This window comes from Athene cunicularia (genome assembly GCF_003259725.1).
Source record: "Athene cunicularia isolate RWA chromosome 1 unlocalized genomic scaffold, athCun1 chr1_part2, whole genome shotgun sequence".
Classification (NCBI taxonomy): domain Eukaryota; kingdom Metazoa; phylum Chordata; class Aves; order Strigiformes; family Strigidae; genus Athene; species Athene cunicularia.
The window spans coordinates 12,226,351-12,239,888 of record NW_020799092.1 but is presented as its reverse complement, the minus strand read 5'-3'; the positions used below and the strand labels follow the sequence as shown (position 1 = coordinate 12,239,888).

The window sequence follows — 13,538 nt, the reverse complement described above, 5'->3', positions numbered from 1 at the left end:
CCCGGCCGCGAGGGGACGAGGAGGGCCAGCCGGCTTCGCAGCGCCTCCTCCGGCAGCGACCCGCCTGTGCTGGCTGCTTTTCCCGCAGTGCCGGCACCCTTCATTTTCGGGCTTCTCGCTGCCCGTGGGGCGGCCACTGCCTGCCTTCCTTTGCAGAGGGGCAGCTGCACGCCCGAGGAACAACATGGTTCCCGCGGCTGCAGGCCTGAGAGAACTGGCCAGGCTCGGCGGGGAGTGCCGCCAGAGCGCGGGCGCTCGCTGTGCCGAGCAGGGAGCCATTCGCCCTCCCCACATAGCCATTAGCCTAAGCGCAAGAAGCTGTGGTGCGCACCGCAACACAGCCTCAGGAGAGCAGAGAGCCACGTGCCAAGGTGGAGCTGAAGCCACGTAGGCTCGACTTTACATATGTACAGGAACATTCGTGTGCACAGGTGTGCCTGTGGAGGGAACGTACATGTGAGACACTGCAAAGTGAGCACGTGTGTCTGTAAGCACATGTGTCTGTAGGGATGTGAGTGCTTCCTGTCTGCTCAAACGACACTGATGCAATACACGCACAGCACTCAAAACAGGAAAAGTTGGTTCAGATCGATGAATGTACATCGTCTGTATTTGCTAGCATATACTCACAGACTTCTGCGTAGAACTTAAGGCAAAAAGAACATGAGTGCAAACTAAGCCATCATACAGCCCTGGTGTATATATATATATATATATATACATATATATACATACATACATGTGACAAGCAGCTGAAACATAAACAAGCATACTATGATATGGAAATATACAAACAGCAGAGGAACAGATGGACAAGACCATGAATTTAGTTACCATATTTTCTTGTCAGACATATTTATTATTAATCTATTGATATCAACAGTTTACAGCAAATACATGAGCTTTATGTGGCAGGAAGATAAACTCAATACGTACTCACATTTAAAACATCTGCTTAACTTGTCCCCTGCGAGAGCAAATTTTTTTTACTTCATCACCTCAGACTGACATAGCAATTTTGGAAGGAGTTACCACCTTCTGTGTACAGAAGCAATAGGTCAATAAGTTTTCTTCCAGAGAATGGGATACCCTAGAAGAACTAAAGGCAAAGGGAATGGATGCTGTCTTGTTTGTTTGCAATATCCCTGACACAACATTTTAAAAAGGGCAGTAGCTGGACATAGGGGATGAAGACTGACATTGAACGGTAGCATCTGCTCCAAGAGCAAATGGGCAAGCCCAGGTGAAAAAGCTTCCATAAATGTGAAGTGGGGATAAAGAGAACTGAGAGACAGCAAGCTGGGAATTCATAGTATTAAATGCAGGGACGGTGAGTCTCTTAAGTGGACTGAGGAATGGGTATGCTCTCAGAAAGGACAAAAAGAGGGGCTGTTCTTTGGGATTTGGGAGAGAACATGTAGGTTTTGTTGTTGCCCAGAAGACCACTAAAAATTGCGTTACTAAGAATAAGGACCTACAGCTTGCTCTGCAAGCATATAGTGGGAGAGGAAACCTCTGTACATACCCTTTTATTATAAACCATCTTACTCTTAGTTCCTCTTTTTCTAAAGCCACCTTGTTTCAGTTGGGACTGTAATGAAACACAGCTTTTGTGTTTAGAAGGTTTTAAGTGTTGTTGATATACTCATGGTAGGAAAATGGCTCTAAGCAGTTTTATTGCAAAGCTCTGAATGACTTACAGATCCTGTAACAGCAAGGAAGATATATGGGCTCATGGTGGACAAGGAAAATTGCTGTTCTTGGTCTGGAAATTATCAGAATAGAATGTCACAAAAAGAAAAAGTAGTAAGTAGGAAAGATAACTCATATTGCTCAAATAGTGAACAGATGCACAGTCATTTCTTTCTGTGGATTAGATAGTTTTCAATTCCCAATTTCCAGATAGTCCTAATCACACTCTTTCTCATGTGCTAGTTTCATATTACCATTTCATCTCTAATTCTTTGGCAATTCTCCTGCTTACAAGAAGTCTCAACTTGCCACCAAGGCATAGAATTGTCAAACTCCTGGAGCCCTACTACCTTTCCAGATGCCTTTGCTCCCTCCAGCAATAATTACCAAAAAAGTGCCCTGCTTTTTTTGTGTGTGTGGTGTTGTTTTGTTTTGGTAGTGGTGGGGAGGGTGTATTGCAACGTCCCATAAGGAAGAACATGTTATAGAAACTGTATTTCAAAGGCTATTAATTTGAACTGAAAAGAGTTACTCGTAATTGTTACCAGGTAGGAGGAAGCAGTATACAAAATTTAGAAGATGGACTGCAGCCCTGTTCCAACTGAAAAAAAATGTTTTAAACAGAAATAAGGTGTCTTTTAACTTATACAACTTACCTTCTTTCTCTTGTTGCCCATTTTGTCAGGCCAAGTAGTAACCAGTACTTGAAGCCTTGCATGTTTGTTATGCTAGAGACAGACTGACCATCTCAAGTGTCTCTCCTGTGCCCTTCTCTTGACATAGGAAGATTGTAGAGTGTCCTGTTTCCTTGAATTCCATGGAAGAAAATCAAGCTGTGAGGTTAAATATCTTGAAATAGGCCTGTCAAAAATTTTGTCTTTTTTCAGTGCCCTGTTCGTGGATGCTGCTTTAGAACTAGCTCCCTCCTGGATTACTGCACCCCTTTCTAACATAGCTGGACAGACAGTTTCTCTAGCTCTGTATTTTGAGTCAGTGAAACTGTCAAGCTGCTTATGAGGCCTTTTTAGTATTTTCTGTTGCACTGTGAGGTAGATTCTGCTGGTTCCAGCTGTTCTGCTATATAAGTGGGATGTAATTGCTCCTTCCATTTAGCCTGAAGTAAAGGTACTTAATAAAGCCATTAGTTCTGCCCTGCTTTATGGGATCACTTGATAGTAGACTAAAAATTTTCCAGTGAAACAAGATCTTGTTAAGAAGAGAAACACTGAATTGTCACTGCATCTAAAAAGTTAAGGATGTTTTAGCAAGAATGTCACAGCCTAAAGAGGTTGATTCTTTAAACTGCAGTTACTTGCTTACAGTCGGTAATCCAGTAGTTGATAATAACTATCAAATCAAGTGAGAATGATTTTATTGTAATTTGTTTATGAAACAAAGTAATTTTCTAGCTTTCAAAATGTCATAATTTCATGAAGTATACAATTAGAATGTCACACGTTTTTCTTCCACCCACCTGGATATTATTCTGTTAAAAAACCCCACACCTATGCTTTTGACATGGTATGAAAGGCATTTTGTGTAAGTAATATCCAGACCGACTTAAGGCAAAATCCATGCAGCATGTTGTTCTTATGGTCTCCATTAATAATAAATTTTAAGATGGTTAGGCTAAACCTTTTCACAAGGATTGTTCAAACAGATGTTAAGCCTTTGCATTCAAGAATCTATGGCACTTGTAAAGACTAAGCTGTGCCTCCTACAGAAAATTATCAACACTGAGGATATGATTTCGTCTGAATATATTTGGTGGCACTGCTGGGCATACACACTCCCTGTCCCAAGTTCCATGCCATTCAGTCCTGCCATTCTGGCACCTTGGTACTGTACTGGCACATGTGCATCTGTGGCCACAGTGTGAACAAGTCTGACTGCGGAAAAAAACTGATTAAAAAACAAGTGTTCATACTGTCACTGAGATCACATCTTTGACTGTTTTCCTGCTTGTTCACATTCAGTCCTTTCTTTGAGCAGCAATTTTTTTTTAATAAACAGCAGGAATCACTTGAGAAAATTTAGTGTTGAGCATCTCATTTGCTTCACTTCCTCATCTCCAGTCCCTTTGGAGTTGTTATTGCACAGTAGTTGCCTTTTCCCTTTTATTCCTTCTCAAGGCTGCCATAATTTGCTTCTCACTCTGACTGGTAGCCCCACCGCTGCCCCTGCTATTGGAAAGGGTGTTGAGGAAGCATTAATAAGCTCCTCTTATTCCATTCAGGGCCACTTGAATGTCTTCACGTGGTGCTTTCCAGCATGACGGCTTCCTGGGGAACACTGAGTTGTTCTTGTGGAGCCAGGATGATCCCACAAGGCTTAGTTACCCATGCTCCACATATTTCTGGGAATGTGCTCACAACTCTGCAGCATGGTAGCTCTCACCACTTGGGAACGTGTGCCTCTGTGGTTTGTGCTGGAGGCTAGCTGCATCCCTTCCCAGACACTGTTGAAATGTACGGTCTTTTCAGCCCACATTTATTACAGGCTCTCAGTTGCTAGCATTAGAGTGATTTCCTCTTGCTCAAAAGTTGAAATTGTTGGCTGTACTGTTGGATCGATTCTTAACTCCAGTCCTAATGATTAAAGCAATTTTAGTCTTGTTGGTAATTTATTACTTGCTAAAGGTTCCTTAATGAATATAGGGTCAGACTATATAGTTTCATCTGGTCTAGTTATTAAAAAAATGTATCTCTGCACTAAAACTAAATCTTGTTGCTTTCTTTCCAACTCAAAACAACTCTCCCCCTGACCCAACTAAAACCCAGCACATTAAGTTATTAGCATGCACATGTGTGTTTGTAATGTTGCTCCCTGGTGAAGTTTATGAGATGGTTTTGAGATTTTCTGCAAATGCTAGTCCACACAAGAATCAGAGTCATCTAGGTTGGAAAAGACCTTTAAGATCATCTAGTCCAACCATTGACCTAACACTCAGTTCCCAACTACACCATATCCCTAAGTGTAAGCGGGATAGTGTTATTTAGCATTGTTGGTTTTTAAATTCTGATATTATTCATACTGTGTGTGCAATAATTAATTATAATTTACTATGATTTTCAGTTGCAGGTTGGTTTTTTTCTGCATGTAAGAGCCTGGGTTTTTACCAAAAGACTGTTTCTTTCTTTGACTTACGCGTTGCTAAGTGATTCTGATAGTAACTCTACACTTTTTTCTTTTGATGTATGTTTAGTTGAAAATTACTGAGCTTTATCTTTTTTTATAGGCCTAGTTTCTGCCAATGGCCTATCTGCAGGAGAACTAAAGGAAAGTTCCATGCTATCGTTAATTGAACTACCTTTTTTTTTTTTTTTCTAATTTCCTATGTAGATATTCTGCATCTGGAGTGAAAAATTCTTTTTGATTTAGCTTTAATCACTTTTCAGAGGGCATAATCTGGGGTGAAAAAACCCACTAATACCAGGAAAAGACTATTTCAGGAGGAGGAAGGGAGAGCACTGAACTATAGTGTTATACAGAAAAAAAAAAATCTTTCTCGTGTACATTTAATCAGTAAAAAATCTGATTTTTAACAGTGTTAGATTGTCAATGTTTTAAGTGACTGTATGATTTCAGTGTCTTATCTTTCAGTAGAGCAGAAATGAGAAAATTATAAATGTAAAGATTTTTGTGCGTGTAATATTTTTTCCCAGTTATACAAGTTGATATAATAAAAGGTGTTACCTTTATCCATAAACTTTGCCTGACTTCTATAACTATACAACTGTAAGTATGATTCTGTCAGATCTCTTAATAAAATTCTAGATTACACCCTCCAGTCTCTCCCTAATGCTGATAATGTTCTAAACATACATGGTTGATTTTCCTGCTATAACAAAGAAAAAATACTGTCAAAGTTTATTGCTTTTTTTAACCTTTATTTATTTAATGTAGGAGAAATCACTGCTTCCTTCAGTAATATTTCTCATAAGGTTTAACTTTATGAGTTCCTTTACTTTCACTATAATTACAGTTAAAAAGAAAAAGTTACACTGGGTTTTATTATGAGAAGGCAACTATTTTTGGCCAGTATTTGAGTTCTTCAGTAATTTTGTTACCAGTACTGTATGTGCTTATTATCAATAAAATATTGTTGATAGCCATTACCTTATTGCTATTCTGATAAACTGACATAAACTGTTTTGATCCATCAGCTTCATTCTTTACACAGTTGATTGGCTAGACAAACCACCAAAATACTGATGAGGATAGGTCATTCCTGCTATTTCCCATAGGTTAATAAGATGTAATAGTAATTATAGCTTACCTAAGATAATGTCTTTCCAACCACATCTTTCACGTAATCACCATTTAATTTGGCAGAATCAAACACCTGTAGCTCTAAATGAGCTGTTTTCCAACAAGTTACAGAGAAGATGGCCTCATTTAATTAATTCCTAATATGAAAAGTTCCATTAGATAATTACATTAAGACACAAACTCATTTTTTACACCTCACCTGGCATAGAAGCTCTTGCCATATTAAGGAAATCACAAAGATGTGCTACTGTTGCTGCTGTGAAGAAGCTGGTAGCAAGGCTGGAGGAGTACTTGGGCTGTCTGGCCAGGGCCTGGGATGAGGTGCGCAGGGAGTTGTGCCTGTGGTATTAAAGTGTCTTTTTATGAAAATGGCTTTTGACCTTCAAATCAGTTTGGTTTGGTTTTGGTTGGTTTTTTTTGTTTGTTTGGTTTTTTTTTTGAGTTAATTGATGAAGTAAGGAGAAGCTCTGAATAACTGTTATGCCTGTAGCTGTTACAGTTTTACTCTAAGAAGATAATATGTATTACTGCCTTCTCAACTGACAGAAGTATCTTCTTGGTTTTTGTTGAATATTTTTGGTTTGCTTTTTTTTTTTTTTTTTTTTTTAAATGAAGAATGTTAATGTTTATTAAAGACTGTAAAGGATTTTGTAGCTTTAGACATGGCATAAGTGAATGAAGTTAGAAGTTTGTAACAATACTGAATTCTAAAGAGCTACAACTGATAAATTATGATATAAGGAAGGATTCTTAAAATAACCAAGCAAGTGAAGTGGGGTTTCTGCCTCAAATATTCCCCTGATCTTTTTGCATTTTTGATAGCTTCTCATGAAAATTGCCATGGGGAAATTCTTTTGATGCAAATGGCTATTTCATATCTGCTCCAGCAGGTGGTAAGAGCTTGTGAAGGTTCTCAGAAATTTATCTTCTGCAGTTAAAGTTAGGCTTAAAAACTATCGTACGTTATCTTTTAATGTGAGATGACGTAACTTAAAATAGCATGATCTTTATATTTTGGTATAACAGTTTGGGTGATCATTTTTATTTGTCACTGGGTTTATTTGGCTAGGAAATACCAATGACACACTTGTTTTAAGTAACCTTCCTTTCAAACTGAATATTGACTTTTTTCTTTCATTACACAACATGTTGTAATAAGGATCCACAATTACCTCTGTGCTTTAAATGCAATTACTTGCTTCTTCCCGAAACTTAAGAATGCTTCATTTTGATTTTATTTCTTCATTTTGATTATTATTTGTGTTGCTCTAGGGTTTGCAGATATGGGAAGAAAGGCCTAGGTAGAAAAAGGAGCTGAGATTTGTGTAACAGTACCAAAAGATAAAACTTGATAACCCTTGAAGTGTTGCCCTTGGAAACAATGAATGCAATCTATCCCTGGTTTTTAGAGGGGATGGATTTGGGCAAAGGCATCTTCCAGCAGGCAACCAGTAGAAGATTTAAGCACTTTGAATGAGATTTTGAAGTGGAAACTAAAGGTATTAGCAGAACAAACCTCCAGTGGGTATCTGAGTCTGGGTTTATTACACTTGTGTGAATTTGTTTCCCCCAGTGAATTCTGAGAGCTATGAAGGTGTTTGGCAGTCCCTCTCCTACAATCTGATTTTGTCATTTTCTGGTGATGTTGTGCTATGTCTTCTGTCAGATTAAATTTACAGGCACATTACCTTTCTTGACAGAAACATGAACTACATGGATTTTTCAAAGAAAAACTTCCATAAGCAGTAACAGTCTGAGGTTTCTTTCTTCCTCTAATTTTTCCTGCTGGTTTGTCCAAATCTGTTAATTTTATTATCATCCTAATTTAATTTTATAAACTTCACATGAACTTGCTTTGTGATCTGCAGTGAAATTGCCATGTTATTTAGGCACTAGTAAACCTGACAGGGCCACGTAAAACTAAGACAAGTTCAGGACATTTTTCTGTTGCTTCTGTTATTTACTCTTGACTTACTACTCAACTTTAAGGAAAGCTCTTTCTGAAACAGTATTACATGGCTTCTGAGGGAGTTCCGTTATTAACAGATCAGATAATACAATGTATTTCATGGTGCTGTCAGAGTCACAGAATGGTTGAGATTGGAAGGGACCTCTGGAGGTCATGTTGTCCAATCCCCTCAAGCAGGGGCATCTAGTGCAGGTTGCCCAGGACCTTAGATACTCTGATGAGGAAGATACTGCAACATCCTTGGGCAGCCTGTGCCTGTGCTTGGTCACCCCACAGTTGTGGGTTGGTTTTTGTTTTGTATTTTTTTTTTAATTTAATTTCTTTATGTTCAGTAAGAACCTCCTCTGTTTCAGTTTGTGCCTGTTGCCTCTTATCCTGTCACTGAGAAGAGCCTGGCTTTGCCTTCTTTGCACCCTCCCTTTAGATATTTATATATATTGATAAGATCCTGGTGAACCTTCTCTTCTCCAGGATGAACAGTCCCAGCTCTCTCAGCCTTTCACCAGGAGAGAGAGGCTTCAGACCCTTAATCATCTTTGTGGTCCTTTGCTGAACTCTCTCTAGTATGTCCACGGCTCTCTTGTACTGAAGAGTCCAGAACTGGACCCAGTACTCCAGGTGTGACCTGACCAGGGCTGGGTAGAGGGGAAGCATCACGTACTTTGACCTGCTGTCAATCCTTTTCCTAATGCAGCCCAGGATACCATTCATCTTTGCAGCAAGAGCACATTGCTGGCTCTTGTTCAACTTGCTGTCCACCAGGATTGCCAGGTCCTTTTCTGCCAAGCTGCTTTCCAGCTGGGTGGCAAATCGGGTTGTTCTTTCCCAGGTGCAAAAATTTGCACTTCCATTGTTGAACTTCTTGATGTTCCTGTTGGCCCATTTCTCCAGCCTGTTGAGGTTGCTCTGGATGGTGGCATGACTGGTATATCAGCCACATCTCCTAGTTTGTGCCAACTTGCTGAGGATGCACTCTTTTAAATGGGAGTTTAACATCTTAAACAACTCCTTTAGTCATTATTCTAATTAATGTCAATTTCCTTTTTCTTTCTGATGCAACAGACAGCCTGTTTGTTTGGTTATATCTCTGAATCAAAAAGAAAAGGGGGAGGGGGGAGAAAATGCATGACACAACTTGTAGACTGGATTATAAAGGAGAGATAAGGATTGAAAGAGAACTAGTGATAGTTTTGTGTTGTTGATATAATACATGAGCATACAGACTGGGGAAGCAGGATGCATGTGGAGTCACAGCTGATGAGATGAGGGGACAGAAGAACCAGGAAGAATGGGATGGAGTACAAGAAACAGAGCTGAGGTGGAACAAGGCTTGCCATGATGGAGTGGAAGGCAGGGTTAGCATTGGGGCAAAACTGAAGGAGGCTTGCAGCCAGAATAGGACACCTGCTAAGAATAAAATGAAATTGAAAGGACAGAGTTGTGTATACCTTGGGCCAGAAAAATTCAATTAGATTTTATAACTGAAAGTAGACTAAGAGGACTGTTTTGAGGTTTTGATGGAATGAAATGCTGAGCACAAGGATGGGTAAACAGTGTGCCATCATTACTGGAAACTGCCCTTCTGCCACAACCATTTTTTAGGTCACTTTAATCGCTGCTTGTGACATGACCTAGTTGGAAGTGATTGCCGTTATGGAACAGAACGTATGAAGAGTCTCTCCTCATGCAGCACTGAGCAATTAGGAAGCAGATACAGCATCACATACATTTTCTGTCTCTTTGTCTCTGAAGGATATAGAACAACATGCACTTTCTCTGCCTGCTTGAAGAAGAAAGGGACATAGACTTAGGAGTGGTAGGAGAAGTTGGTTGACCATCAAGAAAAATGTTGTAATGATTAAGGAAGCATTTATGAAAGGATAAAGCCTGCTAGAAAGCATGTCTGTTTTCCCTACTACTTGGCAACAGTTGCCACAAGATGTAAAAGCCCCCTGTACAGTTCCAAGAGATATGCTACAGTCTACCATTTTCAAATGTCTTAGTATCGTTATTTCCAACTGTTAAATAGCAGTTACGTTATATCCTAAAAGTAACTGTATGTCAATAGAGACTGCTGTTTGAAATGTGGTTTAGGATATAGAGGGAGGAAAAGGCGTAGGGTACTATTTTTAACATTCTGTCTTGGATGTTGCTATTTGCAAAATTATATAAACCAAGCTGTTTTGTCTGAGCTTTAGGTAGTATATGTATGTGTGTTTGTATACCAAAAAAAAAAAAAAAAAAAAAAAAAAAAAAAAAAAAAAAAAAAAAAAAAAAAAAAAAAGAAAAAAAGAAAAAAGGGCCTAAAAGGGGAGAGAGGCTCATTTTACTTGAAAATGAAGCAATAAAATGATGTAAAGCTTTTATGAAGTTTTATTTCCTCTAGCATTCAGTTATCTGCATTAACTCCATCAACGATAACTCCATTTTCATTCAGTGCAAGTGAATATAATGGCTTGGCTTATGGGTTTTTCCTTTAAGATGGTCAATTCATCCTGCTATGCTAGGAGACAATTATAACTATGTTAAGTTTGTAGTTTCATTGATTCTCAGGTGTCCTATGGTACTGAGGAATATGATCTTTGTTCTGTGAATGAAAATACTGTACTTAAGCTGCTACAGTAACAGAAAAAAAAAAATTCCAAATTTTCCTTTTCCATTAAAGGTACAAGATCTGAACGGATCTTTGATTTAAAGCTAAAGTAATAGCAACAAGAATGGAGATTCCACAGTGTTTCTGGGGAACCTGTTCTGGTCTTTTACCACCCTCATAATGAAATTTATTTTCCTTATGTCTAATTAGAATTTCCTTCTTTGTGACTCGTCTGCTGCCTCTCATCCTTTCACTATGTACCTCTGACAAGAGGCTGGCACAAACTTCTCTTATACCCTCCCCTTGAACACCTGAAGACAAGTTCTACCTTAGTCATCTCTTCCAGGCTTAACAAGCCCAGTTCTCTCAGCCTGTCCTCATATGTCATGTGCTTCAGCCCCCTAATTTTCTTAAGAGGCTCCAGACTTCCTCCAGTATTTCAGTGTCTTGTACTGGGTAGCTCAAAACTAGGTGAGGTACTCCAGTAGTGGTCTCACAGAATGTGACCCTGTGACCTGCTGGCAACATTCTTGCTAATTAGGTCCATGGTGCAGGTCACAGCCAGGGGATGCTACTTGCTCATGTTCAGCTTATTGTCTGCCAGGACACTCGGCCCTCTTCTGTAAAGCTGTTTCCCAGCTTCTACTGGTGCATTATTCCATCCCAGGTGCATGATTTTGCACTTTGCATTTTTGAACTTCATGTGGTTCCTGTCAGTTCATTTCTGCAGCCTGCTGAAGTCTCTCTGGATAGCAGCCCTGCCTTGCAGCATATTGACTTCTCCCCCTGGGTTGGTATCATCCACAAGCTAACTGAGAGTGCACTCCCTCCAATAATCATGCTCATTAATACTGATACACAGTATTGGCCCCAACTTCAATACCTGAGGGACATATGCCACTAGCAGTTAGCCACCAGTAGGACTTTACACTGCTGATCACAACCCTTTGAACACGTCAGTCCAGGGAAATTTTCAACCTTCTTACTTATTCAATCCACATTTAGATACAATTTGGCTACAAAATGTATGGGAGACTGTCAAACACCTTGCTCACATCAAGGTAAGTGATACCCATTACTCTCCTCCTGTCCACAGAGCCAGTCCTCTCACCATAGAAGATAGTCAGATTTGTCTGGCATGTTTTGCCTTTGTAAATCTAGTTTGGTTGTTCCTTTTTGTCCTTTGTGCACCTGAATATGGCTTCTGGGATGACTTACTCCATAATCTTCCCAGGAATTGGCTAGGTTGACTGCCCTATGGTTCCCTAAGTCCTCAGTCTTGGAAATGGATGTGATGTTTGTCTTTCCAGTCATCAGAAACTTCCTCTGATAGTCATGATCTTTCAAAAATGAGAGCGTGACCTTGCAGTGACATTGGCCACATCTCTCCACATCTCTTCATATACAGCTCATGTCATTCCAAGGATCCCTGTATGTCCAACTGGTTTAAGTGCTCCACTCCCACAGACTGCCACTGGGCTCAGAGACCTAGAAGGCCTAAAGACAAACCTTACTAGGAAGGAAAAAATACAAACAAAAATGTAAGACAAAAAAGCATTGGGTACCTGAGCCTTATCCATGTTCTTTGCCACTAGATTCCCTGCAAGACGAAGCTGTGAGTCCACATTCTTCTCAGTCTTCCCTTTACTGCTAATGTTCTTACAGAAGCACTTCTTGCCTTTCATATCTGCCACTATTTCCAACTCCCTCTGAGCTTTGGCTTCCCTGACTCCATCCCTGTATTCTTGGGCCATGTCTGTGTATTCCTCCTGGGTATCTGGTTGCTCTTATTACCCTCCCCATACTTCCTTTTTCACATCTGAGCTCAGATGGGAGTTCCCTGTTCATCCCTGCTAAGTTTCTGCCATGCTTGCTTTATTCCTGCCTATCAGAATGGCCTGCTTGTGTGCACTGAAGAGGGGGTCTGTGAGGAACAACCACATGTCCTGGGCCACTTTTCCCTGCAGGGCTGTCTTCTGTGGGATCCCACACAGTACATTCCTAAACAAGCTGAAATATATCCTGAATTCCAGAGTTGTGTTTCCAGTATTTCCCTTGCTCCTTTCAGGATGTTGAATGGCAGAATATTATGTTTGCTGCAGCCTAGGCTACCACTGACCTTCACATTGCCCAACTCTTCATCCTTTTTCATGAGTAACAGGTTGAATGTCTCTCATAGTCATCTTGTTGATAATCTGCATCAAGAAATTGTCAACATCTTAACATGATTATTCATGAGAAGGATTTGATTTCATGAAATGTCTAGATCAAAATTATAGGCTAAAGAAGTTTCCAAAACTACTGGGTAATTATCCAGGCAGAACCGTTTAAAGCTCTCCCACTCCTTATATTAATATGAACCACAATATTCCCATGCTGACTATGAGGGGAAAAATCAATATCAGCAAACGTACATTCATATTGATTTATCTTCCCTTTTGGTTTTCTAATTTAGTAAAGGCTACTAATGCAACATTACATAAAGATTCTCAGGAGAGTGAAAAGGCTAATAAGATCAGGTGTCACTATTTGTTCTGTGGAAGTGAACTGACTTTACCGTATGTTGTCAACTGTTGAGTTGCCCATTACAGGGAGGCAAGTGCATACTTTTGAGCCATGTATCAGAGGGTGTTATTCCAGGGAAGTGGATGAAAAGAAGCTATCAAATGACTTTTTGGAATGCAGGCCCAGCATGCTGTTAGGATATGCACAGTAGAGGGGAGAGGTCCAAGGAACCAAACACTAAGAATTTTTTTTCCATGTAGTATTCCAAGAAATCTTGTATATATATATTTGAATGTCCTATTATACATGTCTGTTCAGAGCAGCTAGTAACCTTTGTCAGATTAGGTTAGAAAAGGGTTTTCTGGTCATGTGCAAGTTCTTATGCAAATATAGTTCTTATGCAAAAACATGTGTTTAATGAAATACATTATGGAAATGACCAGTTTTATACACCTACTCATTCTAAACAAAGTGAAGGGAAGCAAATGAAGGGCGGGGGGGGGGGGA

General features: G+C 39.8%; 1 protein-coding gene across 1 annotated transcript in view; it reads right to left on the bottom strand.

Moving 5' to 3' along the window:
• The window catches only part of DCP1B (decapping mRNA 1B), a 60,626-nt gene extending 48,346 nt beyond the window's left edge, over window positions 1-12,280 (bottom strand). Inside the window, exon 1 of the mRNA XM_026863505.1 lies at window positions 12,092-12,280. Within this exon, the coding sequence (XP_026719306.1) occupies window positions 12,092-12,280 (189 nt within the window). The remainder of the gene's footprint in view (window positions 1-12,091) is intronic.
• Between the last annotated feature and the right edge of the window lie 1,258 nt (window positions 12,281-13,538).